The sequence below is a fragment of the Pelodiscus sinensis genome, chromosome 8 (genome assembly GCF_049634645.1).
Source record: "Pelodiscus sinensis isolate JC-2024 chromosome 8, ASM4963464v1, whole genome shotgun sequence".
Classification (NCBI taxonomy): Eukaryota; Metazoa; Chordata; order Testudines; family Trionychidae; genus Pelodiscus; species Pelodiscus sinensis.
The window spans coordinates 12,037,056-12,052,703 of NC_134718.1; the positions used below are offsets into that span (position 1 = coordinate 12,037,056).

The 15,648-nt window shown below is 44.4% G+C and overlaps 1 protein-coding gene across 22 annotated transcripts in view; it reads left to right on the forward strand.

Annotated features, from left to right (window-relative positions):
- ZMIZ1 (zinc finger MIZ-type containing 1) overlaps positions 1 to 15,648 on the forward strand; it is a 510,613-nt gene that overhangs the window by 317,376 nt on the left and 177,589 nt on the right. For all 22 annotated transcript variants that reach the window (XM_075934736.1, XM_075934735.1, XM_075934734.1 and 19 more), the window contains one exon: positions 3,176 to 3,289. In XM_075934736.1, the coding sequence (XP_075790851.1) occupies positions 3,176 to 3,289 (114 nt within the window). The remainder of the gene's footprint in view (positions 1 to 3,175; positions 3,290 to 15,648) is intronic.

A 15,648-nucleotide genomic window follows, 5' to 3' on the forward strand; every position in this document is an offset into this window, starting at 1 on the left:
ATGGCAGGCACCATATAAACAGGGACTTGTCTGGGTTTCAGGGATGGCTATGGGGCTCAGGGCTATGGGTTGAGCTGCTGCTTTATGTTTATCAGAGAAAGTATGCATCTTGATGGTGAGTGTGTGTTATAGAGCCTTTCTTATGCCCAGTCTGCAGCCAGGGGTGGCCTGTGACTATAGGCCGACTCGGACGTCGCCTAGGGCGCTGCCTTCAACGGGACGTCCGGGGCAACTGATGATGACATCACTCCATTGACGGCTGTGCAGGCGGGGGCGCCAATCGCACGTTTTGCCTGGGGCGCCAGCTGCCGCAGCCTGCCTCAGGCCGCTCCTGTCTGCAGCGCATATGGGTCTGTTACAGCCACAGCTAGAAAGCTCAAAGCTGTGTCCCTGAAGGCTAGCGGAAACTAGGGATGTTAAATATCAAGTCATTGACTAATCGAATAATCAATGCATTTTGCATCGACTATTCGATTAATCGATAGGCCGCCTCTGTCTTTAAAGTGTAGCAACACTTCTAGGGCTGATGTTACATTTCACAGGTGAATGTGACTGCTGCCCCTGGGCTCCATGTGGTGCTGCTGCTTTGAAACACCGTGGGGAGCCTGTCGTCAGGCTGCACCTGGCGTTTCACAGTGGCTGTGACACTTGGAGCTTGGAGTCAGCTGGGGACTCCACCACTGACTCCGGGTTCCGTGCAGCACGGCCGCTTTCAAATGCCATGGGGAGCCCAATGTCAGGCTCCCTGCAGCGTTTCAAAGCAGCCGAGCTGCATGGAGCCCAGGGTCAGCCAGGGAGTCTCCAGCTCATCCTGGGCTCCACGTGGCACTGCTGCTTTGATGTACCCCCTGCGTTCCCCCTCTTGCTGCCTCTTTCTGATAGAGGCAACGGGGGGGAGGGGGAGAAGCAACTAGTCGACTAGCCTGACAACTAGTCGTTCACTTCCGTAGCAGAAACCCTTTACATGCCTCATACACTGTGGTACTGATTGTCTCCATTTGTGAAGGAGTTTTTCTAATTTTCTTCTAAGTCCACTGTTGTTTTACTAATTGCAGCCGTAGCAAATACACCGGCTATGTCTGCACTTACCAGGTTATTTCAAAATAAGTCATTTTGAAATACTAACTCCTGAAATAACTGTTTCAAAATAAGCTCAATCCTCTTCACAAGCAGGAGTTATTTCGAAATAACAAACCTGTTATTTTGAAATAACAGGCTTGGTCGTGTGGGCACTCACCTAGTTATTTCGAAATAAGGGTCGTTATTTTGAAATAACTCCCCAGGTAGACATGCCCTCAGAGAGTGCCTGATGTGTGCCAGGTGCTTTCTACCAAATAAAAAATGCTTCAAAGACCTCATAAACGAAGGCCCAACATGTAAAACTTGTACCATGTGACTCGCTTGTGCAATAATGTGTCTCCATTCAGCATGGGGGCATTGTACCAGAACATGGGTACTCAGGCATCATGTTGGCAGGTGACTTTTATACAAATCCAGACAGGGATAGGGGTAAAGGTAAAGACCAGTTGTTTTTGAAAAATAGTGCAGGATTTAGAGGCAACAGTCTTGCTGTACATTGACTTCCACTCCATGCCAGGCTCGCAGATGCTGGAGGTGGGGGAGGGGACCGTTGCCCCAGGGCCGGCTATTCTAACACTGCCTGCTCCAGGGCCGGCTATTTTAACACCGCCACTATTCTCAGCCACCACTGTTGTTACCACGGCAACAGCTGGATCCTTGGGCCGCCAGAGCGCCAGGAAGCATGCACCAAAGCCCTGCGCCGTGCAGTCCAGCCATCTCTGAGTGGGGGGTGAGGGTGGGAGGGGGGGCAGGGACAGATGAACATTGTCCAGCGCTGAGGTCTGGCTGCCCCAACCCTACTCCTTCCAGGGGGCGCTGAACTGGACCTTCCCCCCCCAACACACACATACACACACAATGCCTAAGGCCCGGCACTCCTGTTGGCCCCCCTGCTCCATGCTAAAATAGGGAGCATTTTGGCTTTAGAATACTTTTAATGTTGATAGTAGGAATTATGGTGTTAAATAATGTTACTACTCTGTGTCCCCCAAAATAGGATTATACTTCGGCCACTGCAGGGGAGGGTGAGAAAGTAGCAGTTAAATTGGTTTCTTTCTCCAAGTGGTGCTGGCTAATGAAATCCTGCTCCTGCAGGGGTTGTGAGATTTCCTCTGGCTATTTCTCAACGCTCTCCGTGCTTTTGTATTGTCCGTTGTGGCAGTGTCACAGCCATACCTTTGTGTCAGTGTTTTCCTCCACGTGCTGTTATCCTGAACTACAGCCCCCAAATGTCTCAATATGTCTTGCAACCCCACGCTAGCCACAGTTGTGCGAACTGTTTAATAAGTATCAGCCATGTCTCTAGCAAGGCAATCCAACCACATTCCGAAAGCAGGCAGATGGTGAAACCAAGCTGTTCTAATAGCGTTGCTGGCTTTGTGACCCCCTTTCCAGGAGTTGGCGTATGGCCTGACGGAGGCAAAGAGTTGAAATGTAGATTGAGATTCAAATCTGCTCTGTGTTGGGATTGGTCAGCCTGGGTGTCCAGCTTCAACACGCTACATCTGTGGGCATAGGCACCAACTCTGTGGGTGCTCTGGGAGAATTTAGCGGGTTCAGAGCCCTCACCCGTGCCAAGTTTCCTCCTCTCTCCATGACGGTGGCCCTTCTGTCCAATCCCTCTTCCTCCCTCCCAGCACTTCCAGAGCGCTGCGAACAACTGATTCTTAGCGTTCAAGCTCCGGGATGAGGGTGAGGAGTGGAGATGGGGCATGTTTGGGGGAAGTGGTGGGACAGGGGTGGAGTATGGGTGGGAAGAGACTGCGCAGGGGTTTGGGAGAAGGGATGGAGCAGAGGGTGGAGTTAGAGCAAAAGCAAGAAGAGAATTCGGCACCTACATGAGCACAATTCATGAAATTTTGGTGAAATGGATCTGGACTTTCAATTGAGTTACTCCCTCTAAGAAATAAAAATCAATTAGGACCAGTGATACACAGATAGTAGAGAATGAAATAAGTTGGTCTGCTCTGTTCATCCACTCATATGACTTCATTTCATCATCTCCTGGGATTTTTTGGTTTTGTGTGTGGAAGAGAATGCATCTAGCAGTTAATGATATTTGTTTACCATGTTTTTTCATCTCTCCCCTTTTCAGCACTTACAGAATCCCGCAAACTTCCATAATGCAGCTACCGAGCTCCTGGACTGGTGTGGAGACCCGAGAGCTTTCCAGAGACCTTTTGAACAGAGTCTGATGGGTTGTTTGACGGTACGTGAACTAATTCTGTGATGGCATTTTTCTTCTCTGTGATTACCCTGTGTGCTGTCTGTCAAACAGTGGTAACTGAGGGTTCGTCTACACAGCGGGTCTAAAGTCAAATTAAGCTACACAACTTCAGCTATGTCAATTGCGTACCTGAAGTAGAAATAGCTTAATTCGGCTTTCGGTGCTGTCTTCACAGCAGAAAGTCGAAGGAAGAGCACTCTTCTTTCGACTTCCCTTACTCCTCGTGAAATGAGACTATCATGAGTCGGAGTAAGAAGTCCTCCAGCTCGACATTATTTCAAAATAAAGGCCTGTAGTGTAGAATAATGCTGCTATGCAGACATACCTTGAGTGTGCAGTTAATCACTCGTTTTGTACAGCACATGATTCCTAAATCCCCACACACTAATATCTATTTATTTCCTAGTAGTCAGGTTGATTAATGTTACTTAACATGCATAGTATTAAGAAATTAATCATATGGAGGGCGAAATCTTACGTAGCTCTATTGTATCTCTTTCTATATTCAGTGGCACTAAGTGAGTCACTAATTAAAGGAACCTTTGAAATTTCAAACAAATGTCCCCTATTACTTATTTTTGTGGAAGTAAGTGGAAAGGCATTCTTCAGAGGTGACCCGGGTTAGTCTGTCTGCTGATGAGTGCCCCATAGAAATCCATTTCATTTGGCTTAGCCTGTTTCATGTGCTGACATGATTCAAACCCTGACTTACTGCTTATGGAGGTGTTGTTGACTTTCATGGGGCTGCCTGTGTGAGTTCTAGAGGAGCTGCCAAATGCAGAAGGTATATTTCAATGCCTGCAACAGCAGCAATTTTTGTTTTGTATGATGATAGCAGATTTAGGATTCAGCCCAGAAATATTTACCAGAGTCAAGTAAACACTATGTGTGCAGGGGTTCCTCAAAGCCTTTTGAGCTCTTTTCATAACATTACATTCAAAAGATAAATGAAAATAAAAGCCTACAAAATAGCAAGGGAAAAAATACATCACCTATGTAGTTCATATCATCCCTCAGCATAAGTGGTCAGAGATACTTGTTATTGGGGGGAGGGAGGGAGAGAGAGGGGGAACACACAAATTGATCTCATAAAGTTTGTAAAGATCACACATACAGCACTTACTAAGATCCAGATTCAGCTGCAAGCCTTCAAATATTACGGAATGGCTCCATCTTAATGCGTTCAAGAGTATAGCATCTCTCAAAATTCTGTGTCAAGAGTTGGAATGAATCCAGTAATCTATAAGAAGTTGCATATCATCCTTCCAAGCAGTAAATATTTTTGAGAGACTTATAAATGTAATTGGAACCCACAGATTTCTCTGATGACATTCAAACTGTAAGTTTTCTTCATCAAGTATCCTGCCTTATCAACATATACACATGATGTAATGCGTCTATAATAATACTGTTCCCAAGTGTTGATGTTGTATCTGGTTGTTGATAAACACTGTGTCTGAGTTTGGTGTTTGTGAAAAGGAGACAAACAAGCCAGGTTGGCGCCATGCATGCTTGCATACAAGCTGTGTTCAGTCTTTTCCCACATAGCTCTGCAAAAACACCTTTAATCCTGACCTGAACTTCCTCCCTGTCATTTTTGTTTCTGAAAAAACAAATAGTCGCCCCCACTCTAGCATGGCAAGGAGTAGGGTGAAACTCAAGGATAATTTTGCAGAATATGGACATTTGGTAGCTGGAGATGAACCACATTTCTTTGTATTGTAGCTTAGCACATAAATGAATGACTGGCGCAGTATGAAGTCATGTAGACTTTTGTGTCCTTGGGTTAACTCTGCTCACCTGAAAATAGCTCAATAAGAAGGCAGGAAAGAAAAGGACTACTGCTGCTGTAGTTGAGGGAGAACTCTCCCCCGGCCCCAGCCAGACAGCTCCATGCCCAAAGCCCTGAGCCCCTGGCTAGGCAGGGCTCTTTAAGCAGTTGCAAGGCTGTACTACCACACAGCTTAGAAGAACCTCTGGATACCACTGGTGACCAGTAACTTAGTTTTTTCCCATGTAAGTGATTTATTGTTCAGTCATTTGTTTGTTGTTTATTAGTTGTATTGTTTTGCAACTTGCGAGCCCCAGTCATGGATCGGGATTCCACTGTGCTTGGTGCTGTAACAGCGCAGAATTAAAAAGGTCTGCCCCAAGGATCTTACAATGTAAACAGAGCCACACATATATAATGCTAGATGATTTACCTGGCATTGCTCAGGTCCTTAACTCAATTAATGTTTGGTTTTTGGGGGGAAAAAAAGAAAATGTTCATGCTTCAATTTTAATCATTGCTCTGAGGTGGGGCTGGGGAGGAGGGGTTCAGTAGGCAGGCTGCCCCTGGGAGAGAGGACTACCCCAGCCCTCTCTCACTGCAGCAGCTTGGGACCAGGTGAGAAGCAGGTCTGCAGCTCCAGCGGACACAGCTGGGGGAGGGGTGCATGTACCCCAGCTGGAGCAGGTCCAAATTCATCTGCCCCCTACACTCGTCAGCCAGAGTGAGGAATACAGCAAATTGTGCACTTTTCCCTTGCTCCCTGATGAAGGGAAACAGCCAGCAATGTTCCTGTACGAATCGAAGGGGGGGGGGGGGGGGGGAAGGAAGCTTCATCACCCCTTCCCCCCGCCCTCTCTAAAGGATGCCTGAGGGTGGGAGGCTTGGGGCTGGAGCAGTCCCAGATGGGGCGATGCCACCCTCTCCCTCACCCCCAACTGCAGCCAGCTCCTTTCACCTTCCAGGTGATTCTGTTTCTTTTCTATGTGATTTTATGAGAAACCAGTCCCATTCAGGCACATCCCATTTTCCTGGGACAACCAAACCCTGATTTTGCTTTAAGTTATGAAAAGAGGAAGCTGTATATATTTGGTGGTCCTAGCTCTCACAATTTAGGAGGAGTTCTTGAACAAACAGAGAGATGGACACACACACTCTCTCAAATATATAGTAGATTATATCTGAAGCCCCCAAAGACTCCAGTCAGGATCAGGGCCTGTTTCTTCAAGTGCTGATCCATACATGTATTTCACTGTGGGCATGTACACACTCCATGTGCCAGAAATTTCTTGCAATTTGGTCCATGCCTACACCTCTGATCTTCGTGTGCTCCTTACCAAAGTTTTAAATGGTTGAGCAGACCCTTGGCCTCTCCAGTTCCTTTTTACTGCCTCGTGGCCCGAGTCAAAATTCACCAGTGGCTGAAGCGTCAGGCATGCAAACTTCGGAGTCAGAAGCACATTGTGGAGCATGCAACAAGCCAAGCAACTCAAGCCAGGGGATTACCGGAGGACTCGGTGCAGGGCGACAACGGGGATCGGCCTCCTCCTCAGAGCGGTGGGAGCTGGAGCAACGTGACAGCCTTCTCTGCTTCTCCCTGCCTCCCTATTCCAGCTGGCTGCACTCTGCTTCTCCATGGCAGCAAGAATCAGAGTGCCCCAACCCAGGGCGCTCTTTTCCATGCTGCTTTGGAAAAGCGGAGTGCAGCAGATTGGAACGGAGTGGGGCAGGCTGCTGGAGTGCTACAGCTCCCACTGCCACGGTGAGTGGAGGTCTGTATTCGGCCCCACAGGTAATCCCACGGGTCCCATCATAGGACAGTTGTGGTGGCCACCTTGCACCTTCCTATGGACAGGACAGCTCTGTTTGGAAGGTTATGTTTCCAAGGGTTACTGGGTGACAAAGAGAGGAGGAGAAAACCCTGTAGATATTCTTCAGCTGAAGAGACAAAACCAAGTGCTTTGGGATCTGCCACCGGATCCTGCTTAAAGACTCTGCCCCACCCCAAGAAGGCGGAGAAGCAGAATTTAGTTGCAGCTACGGAAGCAGAGTACTTGTTCACCCGCCCTGCCCTGAACTGTTTAGTGGTGCAGGCAGCCACAGTATGACTGATTCAACAACACCCATGGGCCTCTTTGTAGATAGGGAGGCCAAGCATCTTGCCTGCCTGGGATGGGAGGTGTTTACATACACCATCACTGCAGTTTCAGATCTCAAACTATCAGGTCCTTCATGATTTCCTGAATTACTCTAAGTTCCTGGAGTTGAGGAACACGTTGCTTTAGGAGGACAGGGCTCAGTTTCAAGTTCCTATTGATTAGGGCAAACTAGTAGCCAGAACCTCTTCACATGAACTTCCACAGTGACCATAGCGAGAACATGTAAGCTATTTTCGGTATCAAAACAACAACAAAAAACACCTGTATGAGTAATATGGAGTCGGGTGGCAATTTACGGAATAACAAATGTATTAGGTCTCGTAAGGGAAGCCGTGTTAGTCTGTAACTTTAAAAACAAGTAGTCCTGTGGCACATTAGAGATGAACAAAAATAAGACCCACTTCCCATCAGATGAGTTGGAGTGGAAATAACAGAATTCAAGATATATATAACAGCAAAAGAAGTACCTGTCAATTGTAGGTCCTGTGTTAATGAAGCTAATTAGGTGGGCTGGCTGTGTCTCATTCACAGTTTCTGATGTGAAAAAGTGGATGTCAGTGGCAGGGGAAATTGGCTTTGTAGTGAGTTAAGTTAATGTCTTTATTCAAACCCAAAATAATAGTGTCAGATGAATTCCAGTTCTGCAGACTCTCTCTGCAGTTGAGTAGTGAAATTCCTTTGGAGATGGATGGCTACTTTTAAATCCACGATTGAGTGACGTGGGAGGTTAAAATGTTCCCCTGCAGATTTATGTGTGTTACTACTCCTGATGTCTGTTTTGTGTCCTTTTATCCTTGGAGTGTCCAGTTTGGCCAATATATATGGCAGAGATCATTGCTGGCATACATCATGATATATACCCATCCATGCTAATCACATCAGAATGGATGTGGCTCATCTCCAAGGGTAGTGAGAAAGCAAGAGTACCTGAATGGGAAATTACCTATTGTAATGCGAGAACCACTCTATGGCTACGTCTAGACTGGCATGATTTTCCAGAAATGCATTTAATGGAAAAGTTTTCCGTTAAAAGCATTTTCGGAAAAGCGCGTCTAGATTGGCACGGACACTTTTCCGCAAAAGCACTTTTTGCGGAAAAGCGTCCGTGCCAATCTAGACGCGCTTTCTGCAAAAAAAAGCCCCGATCGCCATTTTCGCGATTGGGGCTTTTTTTGCGGAAAACAAATCTGAGCTGTCTACACTAGCCCTTTTGTGCAAAAGTTTTGCGCAAAAGGACTTTTGCCTGAACAGGAACAGCATCGTATTTCCGCAAGAAGCACTGACAGTCTTACAGTAGGAAGTCAGTGCTTTTGCGGAAATTCAAGCGGCCAGTGTAGACAGCTGGCAAGTTTTTCCGAAAAAGCGGCTGATTTTCCAGAAAAACTGGCCAGTCTAGACACAGCCTATGTGTTTACTTAGACCTTGAGTCAGGGTGTCAAGGTTCATATGGGACATTTGCATATGGGGGAAAGAATAAGGCAAAATAAAAGGATAACACCAAAGGAAACTTTTTCAGAAAGCTATGAGCAACTGAAAACAAATTGTATATTGGACTGTCATAATTTACAATATTATGGATCCCTTAATACTAAGTTTCCTCCACAGTTTTATTTAAATTTGCTTACTGTACACAGTCCACAATCTTGCATGAGGTTTGAAGTTCGCAACACACACTTTTTTCCTCGCACATACAAGTAGAAACCTCATGATTGACTGTAATATAGTACAGCAAAATGTCTGGTTATCAAAAAAATTATCAGGAATAACATAATACTTGCGATTTTTTATTGTTCCAGCAAATTTTTACTTAAACAAATAGGTCTTCTCTGGCTTTTCCAAATTACGGTAATTAATAAAGGTCCATTATTATTTTCCATGATTTTCCATGTCTTTTCCACAGCTCAGCAGCAATTATTTACCAATCATCCTGCAATTCATGTAGGCCTTAGCCATAAACAAAATGAATATTAATTTAGCAACTGTGTATTGTATGATATTAAGAGCCAAAGCTGCTTATCTTTGGAAATGTTTATCAATTATTTTACCTTGTGGGGGATTATACCATAGTTCCCCCACCGCCACCTCCTCTAAAAGTGTAAAAGCCTATTCATTCCACCGCAGCAGGATTATTAATTCTTTATTTCTCCAATCCCTAAAATGACCTTTGAAAACAAATTACTTTGGAACTTCATTACTTTTGGGATATAAATTAAAAAGCACTTAGCCTCTGGCATCATTAGAGCATTTGCATTACATGGGATTCCAAAGCCGCTAGTGCGCTGATAAATGACCCAGGAATTGTTACAAAACATTAGAAAGATTTGCAGTATCGGCTCTTCTTTCTCTGTATGTAAAGAGAAAAATTCTTCATTTTTCACACAGCCATGATTTTCTGTGCACTTTGCAAAAGGAAAAAAACAACAACATTAAACTACTCCTTCCAGCACACCAGTGACATGAAAGAACAATGTACTAATCCAGATTTGGTGCTGTAGGATCGCTTTCCCTATACACTAGGAAACCCCCTAACCCTAAAGTATGCCGAGAATCTGAACAAAGGGCAGGCTAAAATGAGCAGAGCATCTATTCACTAACTGCAAAGTTTTGAAATGTGAGATGCGAGAATAGTTTTTCAGCACAGACCTGCGTGCTGTTACAAAAAAACTATCCAATGTACTTGGCAGATCTGCATGAATAGCAGTTTTTTCCCCCTGGGTAGCTAACTTTAAAACTCTAATATTTTTGCTGAAATAACAAAGAAGAGTTCTGCACTTGCATAAGACAAATTATATCAAAGCCATCCAACTGTGGTTTTGATCCAAACAGTGGTTCTTGGAAAAAGGGCAGATTGGGGTTACCCTCCAGTTTCCTATGTGGGGTCTTACCCAGCTCTTCTTCAACAAAAGCAATTGTGTTTTTTCTCCTGCTGCCAGTCCCACTGGCTACAAAAGAACATGCTGCATATCATTCTGTGCGTCAGTCATCAGCAATGTTGCCTGCTTTGATTGCGAAATTACTGTTGTTGATGTAAGAAACAGAAAGCTATCCCAGCATGTTTTTCAGATCCTACGTTGAATTTGAAGTGCCAGCAGTTATGGAAGTCCTGTTTTGACTGGTAAACTGCATGAATTGGATACATACCGGCTGTGTCTACACTGGCAAGTTTTTCCGGAAAATCAGATGATTTTCCAGAAAAACTTGCCAGCTGACTACACTGGCCGCTTGAATTTCCGGAAGAGCACTGACGATCTAATGTAAAATCATCAGTGCTTTTCTGGAAAAACTATGCTGCTCCCGTTCGGGCAAAAGTCTTTTTTCCGAAAGACTTTTGCCCGAAAGGGCCAGTGTAGACAGCATAGTTCTGTTTTCCGCAAAAAAGCCCCAATTGCGAAAATGGCAATCGGGGCTTTTTTGCGGAAAAGTGCGTCTAGATTGGCCATGGACGCTTTTCTGGAAAAGCATCCTGCCAATCTAGACGCGCTTTTCCGAAAATGCTTTTAACAGAAAACTTTTCCGTTAAAAGCATTTCCGGAAAATCATGCCAGTGTAGACGTAGCCACCATGTGTGGAACATCGAAACACTATTTTCACGGACAAATCAGTTTTCTTCCAGTGACCACATTTTAGGCTAATGAATAGATTTGCCTTTGTGGTGCACTTTGCATTATTCAAATTGAAATTGTTCCCATAGGTACCAGTGAGAATATACTACAAGTTTAACCTCTCTAGTCCAGCACCCTGGGCCTGACAGGTTCCGAACCAGAGAATTTTCCGGACCACAGGAGGCCAATATTGTTTAACAGCATTACCAACACTTCCACTGCTTATTGGGCGGTTAGAGAACATTTAGGGGTAAATTAGAGCTAAATAACACCACAGAACACTGAGCGCTAGGAATGGTGACTCTAAACGAAATTTATAGGGCGGCGGGAAACTTGGTCATACCCATGAACAGTGGACATCCAGCTAACTAAAATTATTCCAGATGACAGATGTTTCCGGACCAGAGAGTTCTGGACTAGAGAGGTTCAACTTGTAGAGACAACAGGTGTTCATTTTATGAGTAAGCCCAGTATTTGTGAGAGTTCTGCTGTAATTTTGCTAGAAAATAAAATGGACAGGTTTTTATCAGACTTCTAGTGAGCTAGATCTAGCTTGTCCAATACCTTTTCCTTGCTAAGAAAACTAGGCGCTGTGTGAGCTCCTTTTCTAAAAGGGTTAATTTGCAATACAGATATGAGAATCTGTAAGGCTGAATGCTATCTATAAATGAAATTGCATTTGTCCTATTAATTCTTGAAGTAAATCTGCTTTATAAAACAAACATTACATAATGTCAATAATCTTTATGCTCTATTAACATAAGACTATTTTAGTATTCTACATATTGGTATACTGTAGTGTAGCAGCACTTAGTGTCTTTCCCCCAAAAACAATGGCAACCTCAAATAACCAAGTCCAGAGTAGCGAGCCAATAAATACCTGTGGAAGTGATTTCATGAGATTACACAGGCATATGACTGAAGCATCACTGATGGTCCATAGTTTGCAGCTGGTGTCCATAATCACATTGGCTGTGTCTACACTGGGCCACTTATTCCGGAAAATTAGCCGCTTTTCCGGAATAAGCTGCGAGCTGTCTACACTGGCCCTTGAATTTCTGGAAAAGCAACGATGCTCTACTGTACAAAATCAGCCACAATTCCGGAAAAACTATTCTGCTCCCGCTCGGGCATAAGTCCTTATTCCGGAACATTGTTCCGGAAAAGGGCCAGTGTAGACAGCCCAGTAGTCTTTTCCGGAAAAAAGCCCCGATCGCGAAAATGACGACTACATTGGCCACGGATGCTTTTCCAGAAAAAGGGCTTTTCCGGAAAAGCAGCCTGCCAATGTAGACACTCCTTTTCCGGAAATACTTATAACGAAAACTATTCTGTTTTAAGCATTTCCAGAAATTCATGCCAGTGTAGACACAGCCATTATGTGTTATCTCCCATCTTCCAGAGGTGAAAGAGTTGACGGTATCTGCTGTTTAGTGTTCTGAAATGGTGCATTGTGAGTCTTTGTGTGTGGCTTAAGTTGAGGCCTGGAACTTCTTTTGTGGGGGCAGCAATCAGGTGTCTGCATTATTCCAGAGTTCTGTCTGCTGAGCACACCAGGGCCAAGGGAAGCTGCTTTGAGCCTGATCTCAGTTTTATGAGATTTCAGGCATGTCTTTGGAAAAGTGTGGAGGTCATGAATAGGTGAGTTCCAGTTAGCTGTTGTTTGATTGAACAGTAATTCCTCATTTAACACTATAGATGCTTTTCTGAAAGTGTTCGTGTTAAGTAAAAAAGTCCTATGCGGGGTCAATTTTCCCATTAAAAATAATGGAAAAGGTGGGGGTTGCGTTTCAGATAGTGACGGCAAAGTCAATTTTTTGTTGGTGATATCTAGCAACGCAAGTTGCAGCAGTTTGTTAAAACACAAAGATAAACACGTGAGTGAGCGGAGGAGCACTGTGACCACCTCTATTCATCCGCTCATGCATATTACCACTGTTTTCACCAACTCACACTGCCGCACAAAGTAGTCTGCCACTTGATTATTTTCGTGTTATTTTGGGGACAGTTGTGTTATTCGAAAAACATTCCCCCAAAAAATCGTGCTATTGCGAAAATGTGTTAAGTGGGCATGTGTTAAATGAGTAATTACAGTATGCGTTAGCTGTGTGTGCACGTGTCTGTCCGTCCGTCCGTCCGGTTTTTGGGTAAGGCTACATGTGCCACAGAGGGCAACCATTAAAGGAATGTTGGGGCAAGAGCTGCCTGGTCTGCTCCCAGGTTGTTAACCTTCAGAAATCTTGAAAGTTAGTCCTATTTATCATGTTAGAGAAATAAGGTGGGTGAGATAATATATTTTATATTGTACCACATTCTGTTGGTGAGAGTCAAGATTTCAAGGTTACATAGCTGAAAAACTTGTCTCTCTCACCAACAGAACTTGGTCCAGTTAGATTTTATCTTACTGATCGACTGTCTCAATATACTGGGCCCAACACGGCTACAACTACGTTGCACGTTTAGCATGTGACAGACCATTATATTGTGTTGGCACATATGTAGAACCGGTCCTGTGGTTCTTCATTGAAGTCCCAGACAAGACCTCTTAAGAACCTGAAGATATTCATTTTGCTAAATGGTAACACATAACAGGAACATCACTTGAAGGCAAAGCATCCCCCCCAAAAAGAAAACAAAACCAGTAGTAAAATAATTCAGACCACTATATCAGGTAGAACTTAAATCTGGTCACGAGTTGTAATTCTCTTCTGCCCATTTTTAAATCCAGCCTTACACCCATTGCTTTATTCTGCTGTTGACAGTTGTCGTGGCATATTAATGATGATGTTAAGGAGATTTCCATCTTGTGATATGCTGCAGAGTTGAAAGTTGCGGCAATAGTAATAAGGGAAAGAGCAATGACTTCTGGACATATCCATGTCTTTGACTGCTTTCAGCAAGGAACAGAGATAGCAGTACTTGTGCATTTTTATAGCACCTTTCATATGAGAATTCACAGTATTTTACAAGTATTTAGGCTTCACAACATGCCTACAAGGCAGTTCAAAGAGAGGGACATGTAGTTTCATGCAGTCATCTCTGATGTGGCGTAGGGATGTAAGAGAGTAATCGACTACTCGATAAGCCTATGTTTATTAGATAGTTGAGGCGACTACTCCAGACCCCTCCCTCCCAGCTGGCTCAGTGTCAGAGGCAGCAAGTTGGGGGGGAGCAGGAGCCAGTGCTGGAGGGAGCCGGCTGAAAAGCCAGTTCCCCTAGCACTGTTTCGGGAGGAGGGGTGGGAGGGAGAAGGCAGAGCCGCTGTGGTCCTGGAGCAGGCGCGAGCAGCTCTGGGACCTCTGTGGCTCTGCACTGTAAATGACCCTCAGAAAGCTTTCAGGGCTGGCGCAAGCCGGGACTGCTTAGTCCTGTCTCTCGCCAGCCCCGGGAGCTAACTGTGCTGCAGTTCTGCAGTTTAAATGTAGTAGGAGCCAGTCTGCCACCCAGCTCCTACTATATTTAAACTGCAGAGCTGCAGTGGGGGCAGCGAGTGCCCCCTCCCTTATTGACTAATCGAGTAGTCGATGGAATTTCCTTCGACTACTCGATTAGCTAATTATCCTCAATTTAACATCCCTAATGTGGAGTACCGCAGTTGTTTAACAGTTCAGGATAGGATATGAAAAAGCATGGCATATCCAGTTTGGAAGTCAGGAGGAATTTAGGTAGATTGAATATAATGTACCAGAATGGGCTGTTTGTCAAAACACAGGGGTTATGCAACTCTGCTGATCCACAGTGTTGTGGGACTGCTGACCACACGTAGTCAGGACCTTGGTTTCTCATCTCATCTGACAGATGTCACTTCCCATGCCATCCTGCCCACAAGCACTATGCTGAGGTATTCATTAAGCATTGATTGATTGATGGAGGAGTGCTTCCCCATGAGTCACAACAGCTCTTCTTTCATCATGTTGCTGTTCTTGTAGGTTTTCTAGCCAGATAATGGCTCATCTCAAGGTTGCTTAGCTGGGATGACCTGGTAGAGTCATAACCAAGGTGGTATGACGGCACTGAAGTGATGGAAAGATTGACAGATATAAAATTCTGATTGTGCTGTATTTGAAGCTCCAGGTTTTCATTTGTATCCTTTTTATAACCTGAACTGTATGTGCTTTAAAGAGACGCATTACTCAAAAATGGGTGGATTATAATGTCCAAAGGAGCAGTGCTGTGGGTCATTTATTTGTGGTTGTGCTACTGTGTACGCTCAGTCTTTTTGCAATGCAACATAACCCGAATTCCATTTCTCCTTGAAAAATCTTTGAAACAAGGCTCTTGACATGTTTCAGATCATTTTAAGAATAGAAAAGCTGTTGTCAGTTTTGTGATATGGAAAGCCATTTTAGCTCATCCAACGTGTAATTAAAAAATTTAATTAAAAACAAAAAGGACAAGCACCATACGTTTGGATGAGGTCAGGTTTCCAAAACAGGATGCCTCAGATGGCAGGAACAACAAAGTTAGGCTAATGTGTTTGCAAGGTATCTGCTGCTAAATTGACTTCATGCCTGACTGGCCTCTTTCTGTTTAATACAGAGAATCACAGAATCGAAAATCAACATGTGACACTTCAAAAATCAGATTTCAGATCAGATCAGGATCACAGTAATTATAGATAGCAGCTCACATCTTTACCCATGGAAGGGCAGGAGACAGCCTGCTGACCCCCTCAGAATAGCACACACATCCTTGCTTCTAAGGTTTTGGTAGAGAAATTCTGCTTCCATCCTCTCCTCTCCCCATATTTATTAGACAAATATTTGTCTATGTCTCAAATGGTGAACTCTGTTCAGGCTAAGTTCAGGA